The sequence below is a fragment of the Vidua chalybeata genome, chromosome 6 (genome assembly GCF_026979565.1).
Source record: "Vidua chalybeata isolate OUT-0048 chromosome 6, bVidCha1 merged haplotype, whole genome shotgun sequence".
Classification (NCBI taxonomy): Eukaryota; Metazoa; Chordata; class Aves; order Passeriformes; family Viduidae; genus Vidua; species Vidua chalybeata.
The window spans coordinates 32,955,611-32,969,755 of NC_071535.1; the positions used below are offsets into that span (position 1 = coordinate 32,955,611).

At 39.1% G+C, this 14,145-nt stretch overlaps 1 protein-coding gene across 2 annotated transcripts in view; it reads left to right on the plus strand.

Annotated features, from left to right (window-relative positions):
• The window catches only part of ZFYVE26 (zinc finger FYVE-type containing 26), a 49,360-nt gene that overhangs the window by 16,316 nt on the left and 18,899 nt on the right, over positions 1–14,145 (plus strand). For both annotated transcript variants that reach the window (XM_053944517.1, XM_053944518.1), the window contains exons 14-26: positions 1,170–1,368; positions 1,694–1,957; positions 2,140–2,259; positions 2,532–2,696; positions 3,585–3,812; positions 5,211–5,316; positions 6,758–7,494; positions 8,064–8,260; positions 9,119–9,223; positions 9,798–9,920; positions 10,429–10,605; positions 11,730–11,976; positions 13,073–13,171. In XM_053944517.1, coding sequence (XP_053800492.1) covers positions 1,170–1,368; positions 1,694–1,957; positions 2,140–2,259; positions 2,532–2,696; positions 3,585–3,812; positions 5,211–5,316; positions 6,758–7,494; positions 8,064–8,260; positions 9,119–9,223; positions 9,798–9,920; positions 10,429–10,605; positions 11,730–11,976; positions 13,073–13,171 — 2,767 coding nt within the window. The remainder of the gene's footprint in view (positions 1–1,169; positions 1,369–1,693; positions 1,958–2,139; positions 2,260–2,531; positions 2,697–3,584; positions 3,813–5,210; positions 5,317–6,757; positions 7,495–8,063; positions 8,261–9,118; positions 9,224–9,797; positions 9,921–10,428; positions 10,606–11,729; positions 11,977–13,072; positions 13,172–14,145) is intronic.

Consider the following 14,145-nt stretch of genomic DNA (forward strand, 5'->3'; position numbering starts at 1 on the left):
ATGCTGGGTTTTTTCTGCTTTGTTATGTGAAAATGCTTTCTCTACACCTGGGTTCTCAAAGCATGCAAATGTTTGATGAGAGCTAGTCAAGCATAGTGTTTCAACTGACTGAAGAACACAGAGCTCATGTGAAGTCTCATGAGAAAACAGCATCTGAACTGCTTTATGTAATCAGTTTTTCAAAACCATGACACTCTTCCGCTTGGTAGAAACATGCAAAGGTGTTCTAACCCTGGTAGAAACATGCAAAGGTGTTCCTTACCCAGAGCACTGATTACTTTCATTTGAAGGAAGTATGTTTTGAGACTAAATTTGTGGTACTGAAAACAGGCAGAAGGACTTGAAAATTGACAGTTTGCATATGTGATTCTTTGCTTCCTCACAGCTGTGCATATCTTTCTTTGTGTGGCTTTTGAGCTGATGCTCTGAAAAAATATCTTGAGGTGCATCAATGAGTGGATCTTCTGTCAAAACTGTGACTTGGCTGAGTTTTGGATAGCCATACTGGAGCAGTTCATATAATTTAAACATTGCATTAACATCAGGTTACTACTCAGCCACTTAGATCTGTTTGATTCTAGGCATGCCACTTCATCTTTTCCCTACTTAAAAGGCCAAAGGAGCATTTTGTTTTGCTTTGTTGCCTTAATTTTCAGTATCACCAGTGATAAAGCATTCAAACTTGGTTTGTGTTCTGCTGTTGGTTTCATAATAGGTTGGTTGGTTGTTAGTTTCATGCATAGCTCTGCTTAGCTTCCCTGTGTTTAAGTTTTGAGAAGATATTCCTTGCTGAATGAGAATTTATTTGAAATAGTCTACTTTGGAGGCAAACTTGATAGATATCTCTTATTACATAGTGTATTAAAATTATGAAGAGTCATTCTGAAAGGTGTGGGTTATGAAAATTAATTCAGCCCTAGTCCTGCAGCAAATAATAGGTAAGCTTTATAATAATAGTTGAAAAACATCTCTGAGGGTCTTTTTTTTTCAGGCACTTAAAACTCTCTAGTTTCCCACCATTTCAGCTATTATGTCTGTGGAGATGTTTTTCAGTTAAAGTATTTCTTTTATTCCTTTGTCTCCTCTAAAGCCCCCCCCTCCAAGCTCCTCAACCTTTGAAAACGTCAATTGACACGCTCTGTATTTACATCTATTGTTATTTTTGAAAGGGGGCTTTGATGTTTAATCTGGAGACTTCCCCTTGCTATGGTGAATTGGTTTTTATGGAGCGTTACCAAGAGGCAGTACGAGAAATGGCAAGAGTGGAGCACAATATTGAGAATCAAGCATCAGATGGCACTGGAGGCATCAGGAAATCTGGCAGTGGCCGTTCAACACTGCAAGCTATTGGGAATGCAGCAGCTGCTGGTAAGGACTGGGCTTTTTGAGTTCTCGTAAAGGGTTGGGGAGAAGTGAAAAATATGAGAAAGCAACTTGAATAATGTCAAAATGAGGGTAGTGTTTGTTCAGAAGAGTAAGTGGTGATTCTTTGAGTTAGAAAGAGACTATGAATGCTGAAAATTTGCTGTTGATGCCCACTTCGTTGCATCCATTCTACAGTAATTGATTGGTCCATGAAGCAGGCCACATATGGAATTATTTTCTATAAGGATTAAAAAATAGGTACCCATTGCTGGATCTGATCTAATTGTGCTGTTAACCAGTGATTATGTGTTTTTGATGACACCTGTAGGTATGGTATTTTATTCCATCTCGGATGTTACTGATAAATTGCTTGCAACTTCTGGAAGTCTTGCCCCTACTCTTCAAGAAAACTTCTGGGTCAGGAACATCCAGCTGGAGCATAGTGATCCTCTGCGAGAAGTCCTTGAGGACCTCAGTCCTTCAGCAATGGCAGCGTTTGACCTAGCTTGTACTCAGTGCCATCTTTGGAAGACGTGCAAACAGCTTCTGGAGACAGCAGAAAGAAGACTCTACAACAGCCTTGAAACTCGGGGTAGGCTTTTGATTTTTATGTTTATCAGCATGGGCCTGGGAACAGAAAATGCCTCTCTGTGCTGTGTTGTTTGTGCTAACACCCAAACCTTCATTAAATCTCATTTCGTGCTTTTATGTTAGTGTCTCTTTTTTCCACTCCTAACTTTGATTTTGTCTCCCTTTGCACAATGACTGTTCCAGGCCACCGACCTGACTTTGTTTTACTGCGCTCTGAAGGTGTAAAGGGTTTTCCAGCAGTTCTCCAGCAAATAAGTAAAATTCTCAACTATTCCTGCACGTCACAAGGTCAATCCAGACCAGGTAGTATGCTTTGCCAATAAGGCTTTCTCTTGAAATGTGCTTAAATCAAATTCTTGTCTTCTATTGCAATGTAGATTTGAACTTTCCATGTTTTAGCTTAGTATTTATAACAGAAAAGGTGAGGGGGAATGTGACCCGAGTTCAATTCTGAATAATTGGAAATGCTCTGCTTTTTTGTATTATCATACATTTCTGGTTTTGTGGGCCTTCTTCTATGCAAAAAATACTTGTGTCTTTGTTATAGTTGCTGGTTTTTTTCTCCCTCTTTGTAGAGGTATCCGATGAGAAAACAGGGAGTCATTTTCGATGCAGTATTGTAGACCTTCTGCAAGCTTGCTACCCGGCCTTGACTGAAGAAAGTATTACTAATGAAATTGTTTTATCACAAAACCTGGATCATATCCTAAAAGCACTGACATGTGTTGAACGTTCTGTGGGTGAGTTATTTTGTGAACATAAAGACTGATTGATGTATGGATCTCAATTTTTGCTTTGGCCTTTCCAGAGAGCAGTAAACCTAGTAATAATGCTCTTTGACATATGCAGAAATATGTATTTTAAAAACTGCAAAGGGTAAAATTTATCTGTAATTCTTACATTTCTTTTCACAGCTAAAATTCTGAACTTGTCAGAGAGGTTATTTGTTCTATTTCTATGCAGTCCTAGCAAGGAATTCTTTTAAGTGTGTTTTAACATGGCACTTTATAGATAATTAGGTATATTCTTAATCTTGCTTTTTTCTCTTTTTTTAAAGTAACAAAATGGAGATAAGCTTACAAAACCTTTGTAATATCATAATACCTTCCAATTTTCATAGGACTGTCATAAAACATCTTTTCCACAGTTGCTTTTTCTTACAGCTCTCTTAATTATATAGCACTGGTATTTATCTTCTATTTACCAAATCTCTAAATGGCTTTTTGGTGTTCTTAAAATATTTAATGAGCAAAAATCTAGGAGTGCTCTAGGAGCTAAATGTTATGGAGCTCAAGGATTGGTCAGCACCTGTGTTTTAGAATAAATGTGAATGTCACAGAACTAGATATATTTTAGGTCTGCCTTAATATAGTTCTAACTTCTCAGAGCCATAGTTACCAATTTAGATGAACTATACTTTTATTCTGCTGTGAAAATTTCTCTTGGTTTCAATTGAATGATAATGCTTACAGTAAAAATTTCCCTTGCTTTCAGTTAAATTATAATGCTGATGCTGAGATCTAATTGCAGAGAGGAAATAAAGCATGTCTCTCTCTTTCTCCCCCACCTCCCTGTCTCCTTTCTTCTTGACATTTCATCCTTGAATCTTGTCTGTTCTCTTAAACCAGACTCTAAAGGGAGCCTGCTTGGCACCTTGGTGGAGCAGGGCTCTCTCAAACCGATGGAGCTGGAGAAGCACCTGGTTTGGAACCAAACACAGCTCCTGCTGAAAACTCTTGACCAGCATACCCAAACCATGCCAGAGAACAGCATGCAGACAAACTTTGTGAAGGCCTTCCTTGACTACATCACTACGCTGGCTGCTGTGGTGTTACGAAGCTTGAATGCAGAGCTAGGTGAGGGGTTTCTGCTGGAAAATCTGAGCCTAGGTGAAGGTACTCAGACTGTGTAGTCTGGCCTAATTCTGGAAAGTAATTGTGCAAAACTGGTTCCTTGCCAAATGTACCTACTACCTGTGCTTTTGATTTCAACTGATGATTACATTTCTTTTTCTTTTATTTCACAATACCTAGGCCACCCACAGCTCACATGAAAATAGTTGATGTCAGTGGGAAAATAAGAATAGGAATGCTAACTACTGACCCAGACTCTGCACTCCACTTAGAGTGGAGACAAAACAAACAGCCCTTGAAATCGAAAAATTCCTAGCACTACCCCTCTAAGGCGAGATTGATTTTTGCATCTGGTGGATCAGCACACTGTATAACTTACAGCTCCCTCAGAGGCAGCAAGCACCCTACTGTTCCACAGGGATAAGAAAAGAGTGTGTAGAAGGCCATGCAGAGGTGTAATGAGGCAGAATTTTTTTATAGAATAGCAGATGATGGTCCATGAAAAGGAATGTACCGTCAGCACATAAAGCTGTCAGAAGAGCAGAACAATTCACTGTGCTAGGAGTAAAAATGCTTATCTGTGTTTTAAAGTTGACACTGATTGAGCTGCACTAATGTAAAATACCACAGTACTGATTTCAGGGAATACCTTCCCAAGAGGATAAGAAAAAAGGGCAGAGATCTGTTTGCAGACATGCTGATTCAGCTCAGGTCACTGCCATGCCAGCTGTAACTTCTGTATGGACATGATTTAGCCCTCACTGGCTATCTGCCAAAGCCAAAAATTGCGTAAAAATATTCAAGGGCTGGGTGAGTTTGGGGAAAATGTGTTGGAAGATGAAAGGAAAAGGTAAACTTAGGAGAAAGTGTCCAAAGTTACTTGACATAACTCAGTAGTGGATATAAATGCTTTCCAGCAGTTGTGGCCAGGGTTTCACTCCTTTGTAAAAGTACCTGTACACCTGTGAGTTCCCTCTGCCCTTGCTAACTGACATTGATAGAGCATGGACTCACCAATCTACATCCAGAGACTCGTCAGGAAATAATTCTGCATGTTTTCTACTTCTCACCACAAGTACCTATTTTGGTGAAAGTTTGAAGTAGAGTTGCTAAACTGTTTGAACCTAGATCTTGCTTAAAGAATGAAGAATCTCTGCTCTACCTGTTTTGATAATATGTCCAACATAATGTTGCCAAGAATGAGAGGCATATCATAATCACAAATGCCTTGCATTTTATTCTGGATTTTACCATTCTAATGTGAATTTAGAACTCTGTGAATTTAGTAAAGTGGTTTAGACTCAGGGCCTTAAAATTTATATTCCTAAAATAAAAGTTGCTTAGTGTATTCAGCTAATGTGTTTGTATTATAATGAATATTCTGGTGGTTTTTCCCCTAAGATGTGTCTGCAGAAGTGAAAGTGGGAAACCCATTCATACTGTTACAACAGAGTCCATCTCAGCTGCTTTCCCAGCTTGTTTTTGAGAGACAAGTTCATCCTGACAGGTCAGTGCTTTTGATTTATTAAAGAAATATGGATATTGATCTGGCACCAATATCCAACTGTGACGGACAAAAACTCTCTAACAGTTTTAAAGTTAGAAAGTGTATGTTTATTGCGACGCTGGACAGCGTGTGGGATAGCTCCTAAATACACACCGCACCTTTCAAATGATTATAGAGTCCGTTTATCCACACAAGAATTGAATACCCAAAATACAAATACATATTCATCATTTTGGTACATCCCATTCCTCACTTCCTATGCTAATCATTCCAAAAGCTATTAAGCATGCGTAGTTTCTTCCTTGAAATAGTTCGGTGGTCCCTTTCATGGGGAGGGGTCCCAAAATGAGGAAGTAAATGAAGTCTTCCTCATTCTGACCTTTCTGCCTTTTCAATGCAAATATGACAAATGAACCTTGGTAGAACTCCCATTCCTTGTCTTCAATTGGTTTCAGAACAGAGGAGGCCCACAATTGTCTTATGTTCCTAAAAGCTATTTGTCAGTTTCTATATTCTTCATTATAAACCCAGCTAACTAAACATTGTGTTGACAAGCAATCAATTATTCGTTAACTACTAACTCTTAACTTCATCAAGGCCTACTTACAGAATCCCTTTATTTTTATTAACTCTAGTAAGGCTTATCTCTAACTAAAATCTTAGCTCCTCTAAAATCTCTAAATCTCTTAAAGTTTATGTTTCACTTTTTCAGATGATATACTTCTGTAGGTTATTTTGATACTGGTGACTTTCACCTCAGCCATGATTAAGTTCTTTGGCTAATTATCACAGGTGGTACAGCCTGCTGTGTTCCACCAGCTGATTACTTGATGTTGCAAGGATTGGTGTGCAGGGAGGAGCTTAGTCAGTGCCTTCTGCATCAATCTGAAGATTTTTGATTGGGAGAACAGTGACTCCATATTTTTAACAATTACTATCTGTTGTGAAGTGAGAGTGAAAATTATGTGGATTTTTTTTAACTGTGTGACACTTCAGAGGAGTGCACTTGCAGCTTGTCAATGTAATACAATAAAGTAGGCCAGTAAGTTTTATTGAGAATACTGGGCATGACTCTTGCCCTGGTCAGCAGGTAAACTGGATAATCTAGACTCCTTCCATTGCAACTACTAAATTAGGTTGGTGTGGAAACTGTCTGATTTGATGAAGTAGCTTTTAAAAAGATGAGCGCTAATGGTGAACTATTTTAGTAGCTTGCATTTTAGGTAAAAGTCAGTGTTTGAGGAGTAAGTTCCTTTTCTGTAAAGGAATGGCAGCATAAGCTCTGAGTTAAAATAGTATGCGTAATCTTCTTGTGTATGTACCTGTGAAGAATATTAGGGGGCTTGTGTTCTCAAAGCATTTGGAAGATTTATGAAAATATGTAATTATAAAGTACCTTTTATATGTGCTGGGTAAGCTGGTTCTGTTTTCAATCCTACAGACTTTCTTCTCTCTTGGCTAAAGAAGGATTGAACCTGAATGTGCAGCAAGTCATTGTTAACTCTTGTTGTGAACCACTGTCCTTGTGCAGTGCAAGGGAAAACAGCCAGGCAAAGTCTCTTTTGACAAACATCAGCAACTTGACACGCCAGTGTGCCTGCCACTGCCTGCCAGATGTTGAAATACCTATTCACAATTCTGCAGTGACCTCTGAGGATATCTCCACTCAGGCCACATCCTCTCTGAATGACTTGAGCCAGCACACACTGACTGCCTCCTCCCTAGATTTCCTGAAGTCTCGGTCAAAGCTAATGGCTACAGTGGCATGTCTATGTGCATCTAATATACAGAAAATTCACAAATCAAGTTTGTCTTGGATGGAATTTCGGGGCAAACGGGAGGTGCCCTTAGGCTTGGAACAGATTTCCAGGGAGTGTGAGACATTGTTGAAGGAGTTCCCAATATTGGAACGATTTCTTTTTGCTACGTTTGCCCCGCTTCGGAATCAAGACGAAGGTAGCAGTTTGGCTGCTGTCTTCTCTGGCAAGGCATACATGTCTCTGGTTCTCCTAGGATTACATTCCACCACAGCTGTTAAAGTATTAACGGGAGTCTTTGAACAAGCTCTTGCTGCAAAGGACTGGGAAAGAGCTCTGAAGGTTTTGGATCTGTACTGTCAGGATGCGGAGGAAGTGGTCAGTGTGAAGGATGCTGTGCTGAGTTGTGCAGCTGCTGAAGGTAAGAAGGATTAAGACAGGCTTTTTCCTGCTTTTTTTCCTTAATCCTTTTGTTTTGTTAATAAAGAATGCAGCCTGGATCAAAACATAGAAACCAAAATAGTGGTCCTTGGGCAAATCCAGAGATGGAAATAGATAATTTTCCTTTCTTCATCCTGAATTTGCTTTCTCTGATGGTGTTGTTTCTGTTTCACAAATGTGTAAATCATGAGCAATTTAGTAAAAGAGAACTAGAATACATCTGTTGTGTTATTTTTATGTGAAGAGCTGAATACATCAGGACACAGTAGTCATTGAACTGTTAATGGAACATCTCTTACAGCAGTGTCATTGTTTTGCATGGATGATGTGATCTGTGAAAGGTGCCTTTTGGAGTCTGAATAGTAAGTATTTCATGCTAACTTTGGATACTTCCCAAAAATTTGATGCTTGGGATGACTCTTACAAAGATTTTTCAGCCCTGTCAGTGTTTCTTTTGTTGATGTGATCCAGCAAGGATAAGGATTTTTTTTTTTTAGTTTCCAAATTATAGAAACTGAATTTCAAATTAGTGTTTTGTTTCCTCCACAGATAAGGATGGTTGGCAATACTTGTTCCCAGTGAAAAATGCAGTGTTGAGAAGTAGACTGGCCCTGCGCTGTCTGGACAAGTGGCCCCTTGATGCCTGTTTGGAAATTCTAGCTTACTGCATTTCTGATCTGGGCATACCTCATGAACTAAAAGCCAATCTGTACAGCAGGAAGAAAGAACTTCAGGTTTATCAAAAGGTACAAAGTCATTCTTCAAATAACCAGTGAGATGAAGTAGGCAGCAGGAAGCAAATATTGCTTGCCCACTGAGAAGCTTTAGCCCTCAATTCTTTTTTGATCATGAGAGCTTTTCGAGTCTTTTATCCAGAACAGTTCATGTGAAGTACTGTAGTATCCAGTTAACACTCAGCTTCCATCCTTCATAACTTTCCATCTCACCTATTAGCATTGAGGTCCACAAACATGTTTAGGTATAAACATTTGTATGAGTCTGATTGTTATGCAAAGTATTTTCCATTCTATGCACATTCTAGAGCCTCTGGAAGCTTTCCATGGCAGTTAATCATTTTATAAGTTTGAGAAATGCAGATGGTGTACAAGACTGGTGCTCCAAGGAGCAAGTTTGTATTGCAGTCAGTTCTTCTAACTGCGGGGTAGTGCAGATACCCTTAAGTTGGACAGGCCGGCCTGGGTTCAGCACGAACTGAAAAGCCAAACAGCAAAATAAGGAGCCATCCCTGCCGAGTTCTGTGTGGTGGGAGTTCTGCTAACTGACAGCTCAGTTCTCTCTGTTAGTGCCAGCAACATCTGCAGTAAATGTGTACTTTTACATTCATAATTATTGCCATCTAATCTTTCAAAAATCTTCCCTTATAAATGTGTTTTGTAGACTCACATCTGTGAAAACTGTGGAGTTTTTTTTTTGAGTGCAAGGACATTACATCATCTTTGAAAAGGTCTAAACGTGGGTCTCCTTTTTGATTTTTTTGTTCTATAAAGCAGCTCTTGATGTGATCAGTTCAGCTGTTTTCTTAGGCTATAATTGCCATAAATTAAAATTCTAGAATTTGTGCAACTCTATATTAACTTTTTCAGATTCTGAATGTGCAAAATGAACCATTGTGGAATGACTGGCAGGATCTGAAAAAAGCCTGCACTGATGACCCCCGGGCTGTCATGAATATCATTCTGAAAGCAAAGGTTAGACATCATCATGTGAATTTTGTTGAATTAGAATGCATTAAACTTTGAGTAAATATATTTGTTGAAATAGCATCTTAAAACAATGATCATTGGAGATTACCTTGGGAGGAAGGATTTCTTTACTCAGTTCTGTGCTACAGAAACAAATAGAGATCTGTGTTTAGTATCAAGATTTACATGTAATTAATAATTCGTAAGTTTTAGTTAAAACTCTTACTCTGAGATATAGCCTGTTATTTTCTTTTACCATTTTGAAGATTTAAAAATAGTGTAACTTTGGTCATAATACAGATTTGATTATTAGGGAAATGCTAATATTGTAAATCTGGCTGGCTTTAAGCGTCTTCCTGAAAACTAGCTTGTTTACTGTAAGGTACACAAGGTATTTTAGACGCAGGCTATGACTGATGAAGTTGACTATCATCTTCCCTTGTCAATGTATTTTTTTTTTTTTTATCTGGGAGAGAAGTCTAAGCTACAGAATCTCTTGATCAGAGCTTTGGGAGAAACAACTCTATCAGGGAGGGTAGAGTTTGTCCTTTTGTTTTTACTTTTTTTTTCAATTCTTTAGGATTATGAATTGTGTGAGGAATGGGGACACTTGTATCCTGTCCCAAGAGAAGACTTAATCAACCTTCACCGTGAACACCTTCTCCACTTACTGGAGATGGGAGACACGGAAAAGGCATTGCAGGTAATAGCAAGACATTCTCAGCCTCATATCCACAGATAAATAAGTTGACAGCTGTTTAGCCTGCCTTCAGTGTGTGTGTTTTCATGGTCTTTTTGGTTTCACCCTTAAGAGATGTTATTTGCTTAGATAAGCTTTTAGGATACTAGCTCTCCCCTGTTCTGCTTAAATAAAAATCCAGCTTGGCAATTTAATTCTTGGATCTAATAGCATAAATGTCACTTACATGGAAATACAAGGCTCCTTTCGTTTGAAGAATACATAATGAAGCATATCAGTGCTGCTTAAGCAGAAGAATCAGAAGTGAAACTAATAACATGAATCAGTCAGCTGTTCTTCAGTGCCTGAATTAGAGATGTGAACATTTTTGGCTTTAGTATTGGTGGAGCTGTCACTTAGAGAGTAAATTAATTTGCTTGCTGGAACACTGTAGGGTAATAAACTGTTGTGGACAGAAGGCTGCCTTCCAGGAATGTTGTAGAGTTTCACTGTGTTTTGTTTGGTTTTGTAGCTTTTAGAAAGAATCGAAGACCCTGGTGTTTGTCTTGCCATCAGTGAACAGTCCCTGGACCAGCATCCAAACTTGGCAGCCTCTCACTTCTTGGCTGATTACCTCACAGCTCACTTCTATGCCAGTCTGACAACGGCACGCCGGAATGAAATCCAGGCACTCTATATAGGATCAAAGGTCAGTAAAACCCCTGCCTGGAGGGATTAACAGCAATAAATAACTGTATAAGTAATTTTGTCATGCATAGTATTTTCATAATATAAAAAGCCTGTAGATTTTACCAGAGCATTCTCACCACACCAGGTCTAAGATACTGGGTCTCAGGATCCAAAGGAAAGTTAGAGATGGCTTAAAGCTTCTCTTTCCTTTCTTCATGTTTACAGTTCCATAGTATGAACAAAGCAGTCTTGTGTTTGAGCTGTGGGGAGTGGAGGAACACACAGGCTGAAAGAGGATAGGGTGGAATGAAATAAAATTATGGAGTTTATCAGAAAAGTTGTCATCTTTGTCCCAAGTGAACTCTCTGTATCAGTAAGACTAGGTGTCCTACGTATGCCCACCTGTATGGTGGTTTTTTGACTTAGTGTTTCTCCCAAGTGCCTTCCAGAGGTGGAGAGTATCACTCCTCTTTCTGGATGGCCACTGCCTTTACAGAAGTCACATGGGTTCTGTACTCAGCCTGGGAATAGATGCATTAATAAGCATCCTTAGTTGAATGCATTACATGTAAACAAAATGCAGTGCTTTTGGTAACATCTGTTTTGGTGTAGGACTGTAAACAGCAGCTTGCTCCAGTGTGTGCCACAACAGTGTTTTGCTGGGCTGCCTGTTTCTTGTTTCTTCTGAAGACATGACTTAGTTTGAAAAGTGTCCATATTAACTGTCCATCTAGAGGAGAATTGCTTTTATTTTCTCCTCTTAACATTTCCTCAATTGATAGAAGGATAAGGATTGGGCTAATGTGCTTTTTAGAAGTTTATTTTAATAAGAGAGTGTGCTGTACTCTGTTACAACGTACTTCCACAGGGTCACAAAAGGTTTTTCACTCTTGCATATTCTCTAAAATAAGGCAGTGTTCTATAGAATGGGAAGTGGAAGCTAAGTGATTCTGCAAATCTTCTCAGTAGTTCTGTAACAGAAGTAGGAATTGGTCTGAGAAGTCACACCTCCTCTTTTTGACCTCTACCTGTCAGTCCATTCTCTGCATAAGTTACTGCTCTAGTTTCTTGTCTTCAATATCACAGAGACACATATTTAAAGGTGTGTAATTTTATGATACATTTTTTTTTCTTGTGTCTCAGGTGCTGCTGACTCTGCCTGAGCTCTCCCGTGTTAACTACTCCCACCTCTCCTCAAGGCCACTGCTCATGCTGGAACAGCTCCTCATGAATATGAAGGTGGACTGGGTAGCTGTAGCTGTGCAGACATTGCACCAGCTCTTAGCAGGGCAGGAAATTGGTTTTACTGTAGAAGACATTGACAGTTTGCTTTCCAAGTATGCAGAAAAAGCTCTCAACTTCCCTTTCACATTAAAGGAAAAGAGATCAGGTAGCTGTCTGTCGGAATGCTGTTTTTCATTTGGGAAAGAAGGGCCAATATCATCCCAGAATAATTTCAGCAATCATGCCATAACATTTTTTAGATGTGTGCCTCCAGTCCCCCTCTAGCCCAGAACGTGTTCCTAAAGCCTTTGCCTTTCTTGTAAATAGATGTTTTCAAGGACCAACAGCTCCAAAAGTTTCTCTGACTTTTCTCTGTTGTTCCTTATTGAGGTTTCTTTTCTTGCATAATACTGATCAGTTCTATTTTACTCCCGTTTAATGCAATGTCACTTACACCTTAAGCACTTCCTGCAGCCAACTACATCTTCCCTCAAGTAGAATGGGGATTTAGCCTTCTGTAGTATTTCTTCCTACCAGAGACCTATTCCTTTTTCATATAGAAAGCTTCTAGACTCATAGTTCTGTTTAACAATCTTGTTACAGTTCTCCTCTCTAGCTTGCCAATCGTTTCTCATCCATGTTGTCTTTGAGTCTAGTGCACTTGGCTTCTTTTAAGAACTGGAACAGCAGAGGGTGCTGCAGATCCATTTCAATGCTTTTGTGTCACTGTATTAAAAACGTATGGGGTTCTGTACCTATCTATATCTATCTATACCTGCTGATACAATACCTGTTTGCATTATACCAGTTTACAAGTGTTGGCTTCATTTTTCGTTTTGTGATTTAAAGATGCTGCTCTTGCTAACATAAAAGCATCAGACTTATCTATCTCTTCTTGCCAAATGGTCTATAACTTTGCAAGTATGCATGTTCCTTCCACTGCAATGTGAAGCATTTAATATTTGCCATGAGCATCTTGTATTAACCAATTGTTTTAACATCTCTGCTGTATTGTTCCTATAGCCATCATTACTCCCTTGCTTTCATAAGGATCCCTTTCTTTGTTTTTTAGGTAATTGAATTTTATACAGTTTGGCATTAATTGTTGTGGACTAATTTGCATACAAAACATAGCCCTGTTTTGTGCTGACCTTCTTACATACCCTGTGAATGGATTCCTCTAATCTTCTTGAAAACAGGTAGATATATTGAACAGTATTGTCCTCTGACTTTTTTTCTCCTCTTTCTTCTCTTTGTCCTAGATTCTCTGGTACGTATTCAAGAAAGTCTGAATCAGGTATTGGAGTGTGAAGCATTGTCTAAATCAGGATCATCAGATCTATCTCCTGTCAGCTTTACTGGTAAGGTTAAGACCTTGGTGCCTGTTGGAGTTTAACCTCATCAGCAACCACAGCTGCTTTATCATTCCCCTACCAGCCCCTTCACAGGTGGGATGTAGAGGAGATTTGGAAAAGGGTTAAACTTGTGGGTTGAGGTAAGGACAGTTTAATAACTGAAATGAAGTAAAATATAGTAATGATGATGATGAAAAGAGGGATGCGAAAACTAGAAAATAAGAACAAAACCCAAGAAAAATAAATGCTGTATAATACAATTGTGCTGACTAATGCCCAGCCCATTCTCCAGCGGAGATCAACCCCTCCCAGCCATTTTCTCCCAGTTCATTCACTGGGTATGCCATTCTACAGTCCTTGGAAGTTTTTTCCCCTAGGATCACTATTGTGACCTGAGGAAAATAGCACACCTTGTATTGTCTGAGAGGTTCCACTCACAGTCCTCAGACACAAAAAAAATGGAAACTAAGTAATTTAAGCCAGAACAACTGGAGAATATTTGTAGCTAAGAAACAACCAGAAACTCTTCTGCAGGTTCTATTCAGCAACTCATGCAAAAGATGCACAGTCTGTGTGCTCTCAAGGAAAGACTAACAGAATATCCTCAAACCTCCAAGGTTGATGATTCTTAGCAAGTGATGGGCCTGGACTAGAGCTGCAGAATGATATCCTGATCTACAGTTTAGGGTGTCTGAACTATTTCCTGCTTCTGTATCCTGAAATGAAGACTCTTCTTGCTTATATCAAGTGACAGCAGTGTTTTGGATTGGGCTGTGTAGCTCTTCAGTTTTTTCTTACAATGGTCAGTCTAATATCTCTGTCCTATTAAAAAACTTGAATGCATGGTCCTTTAATGTTTGTTTGCAATTTGGTATCTACTTGAATGAGAATGAGTTAGCTTTAGTGAAATGGAGATTTTTGTTCTTCTTTAGTTTAATATTCATGTACACAGAAGGTGGCTTGCAGGGCTGCAGTGACAT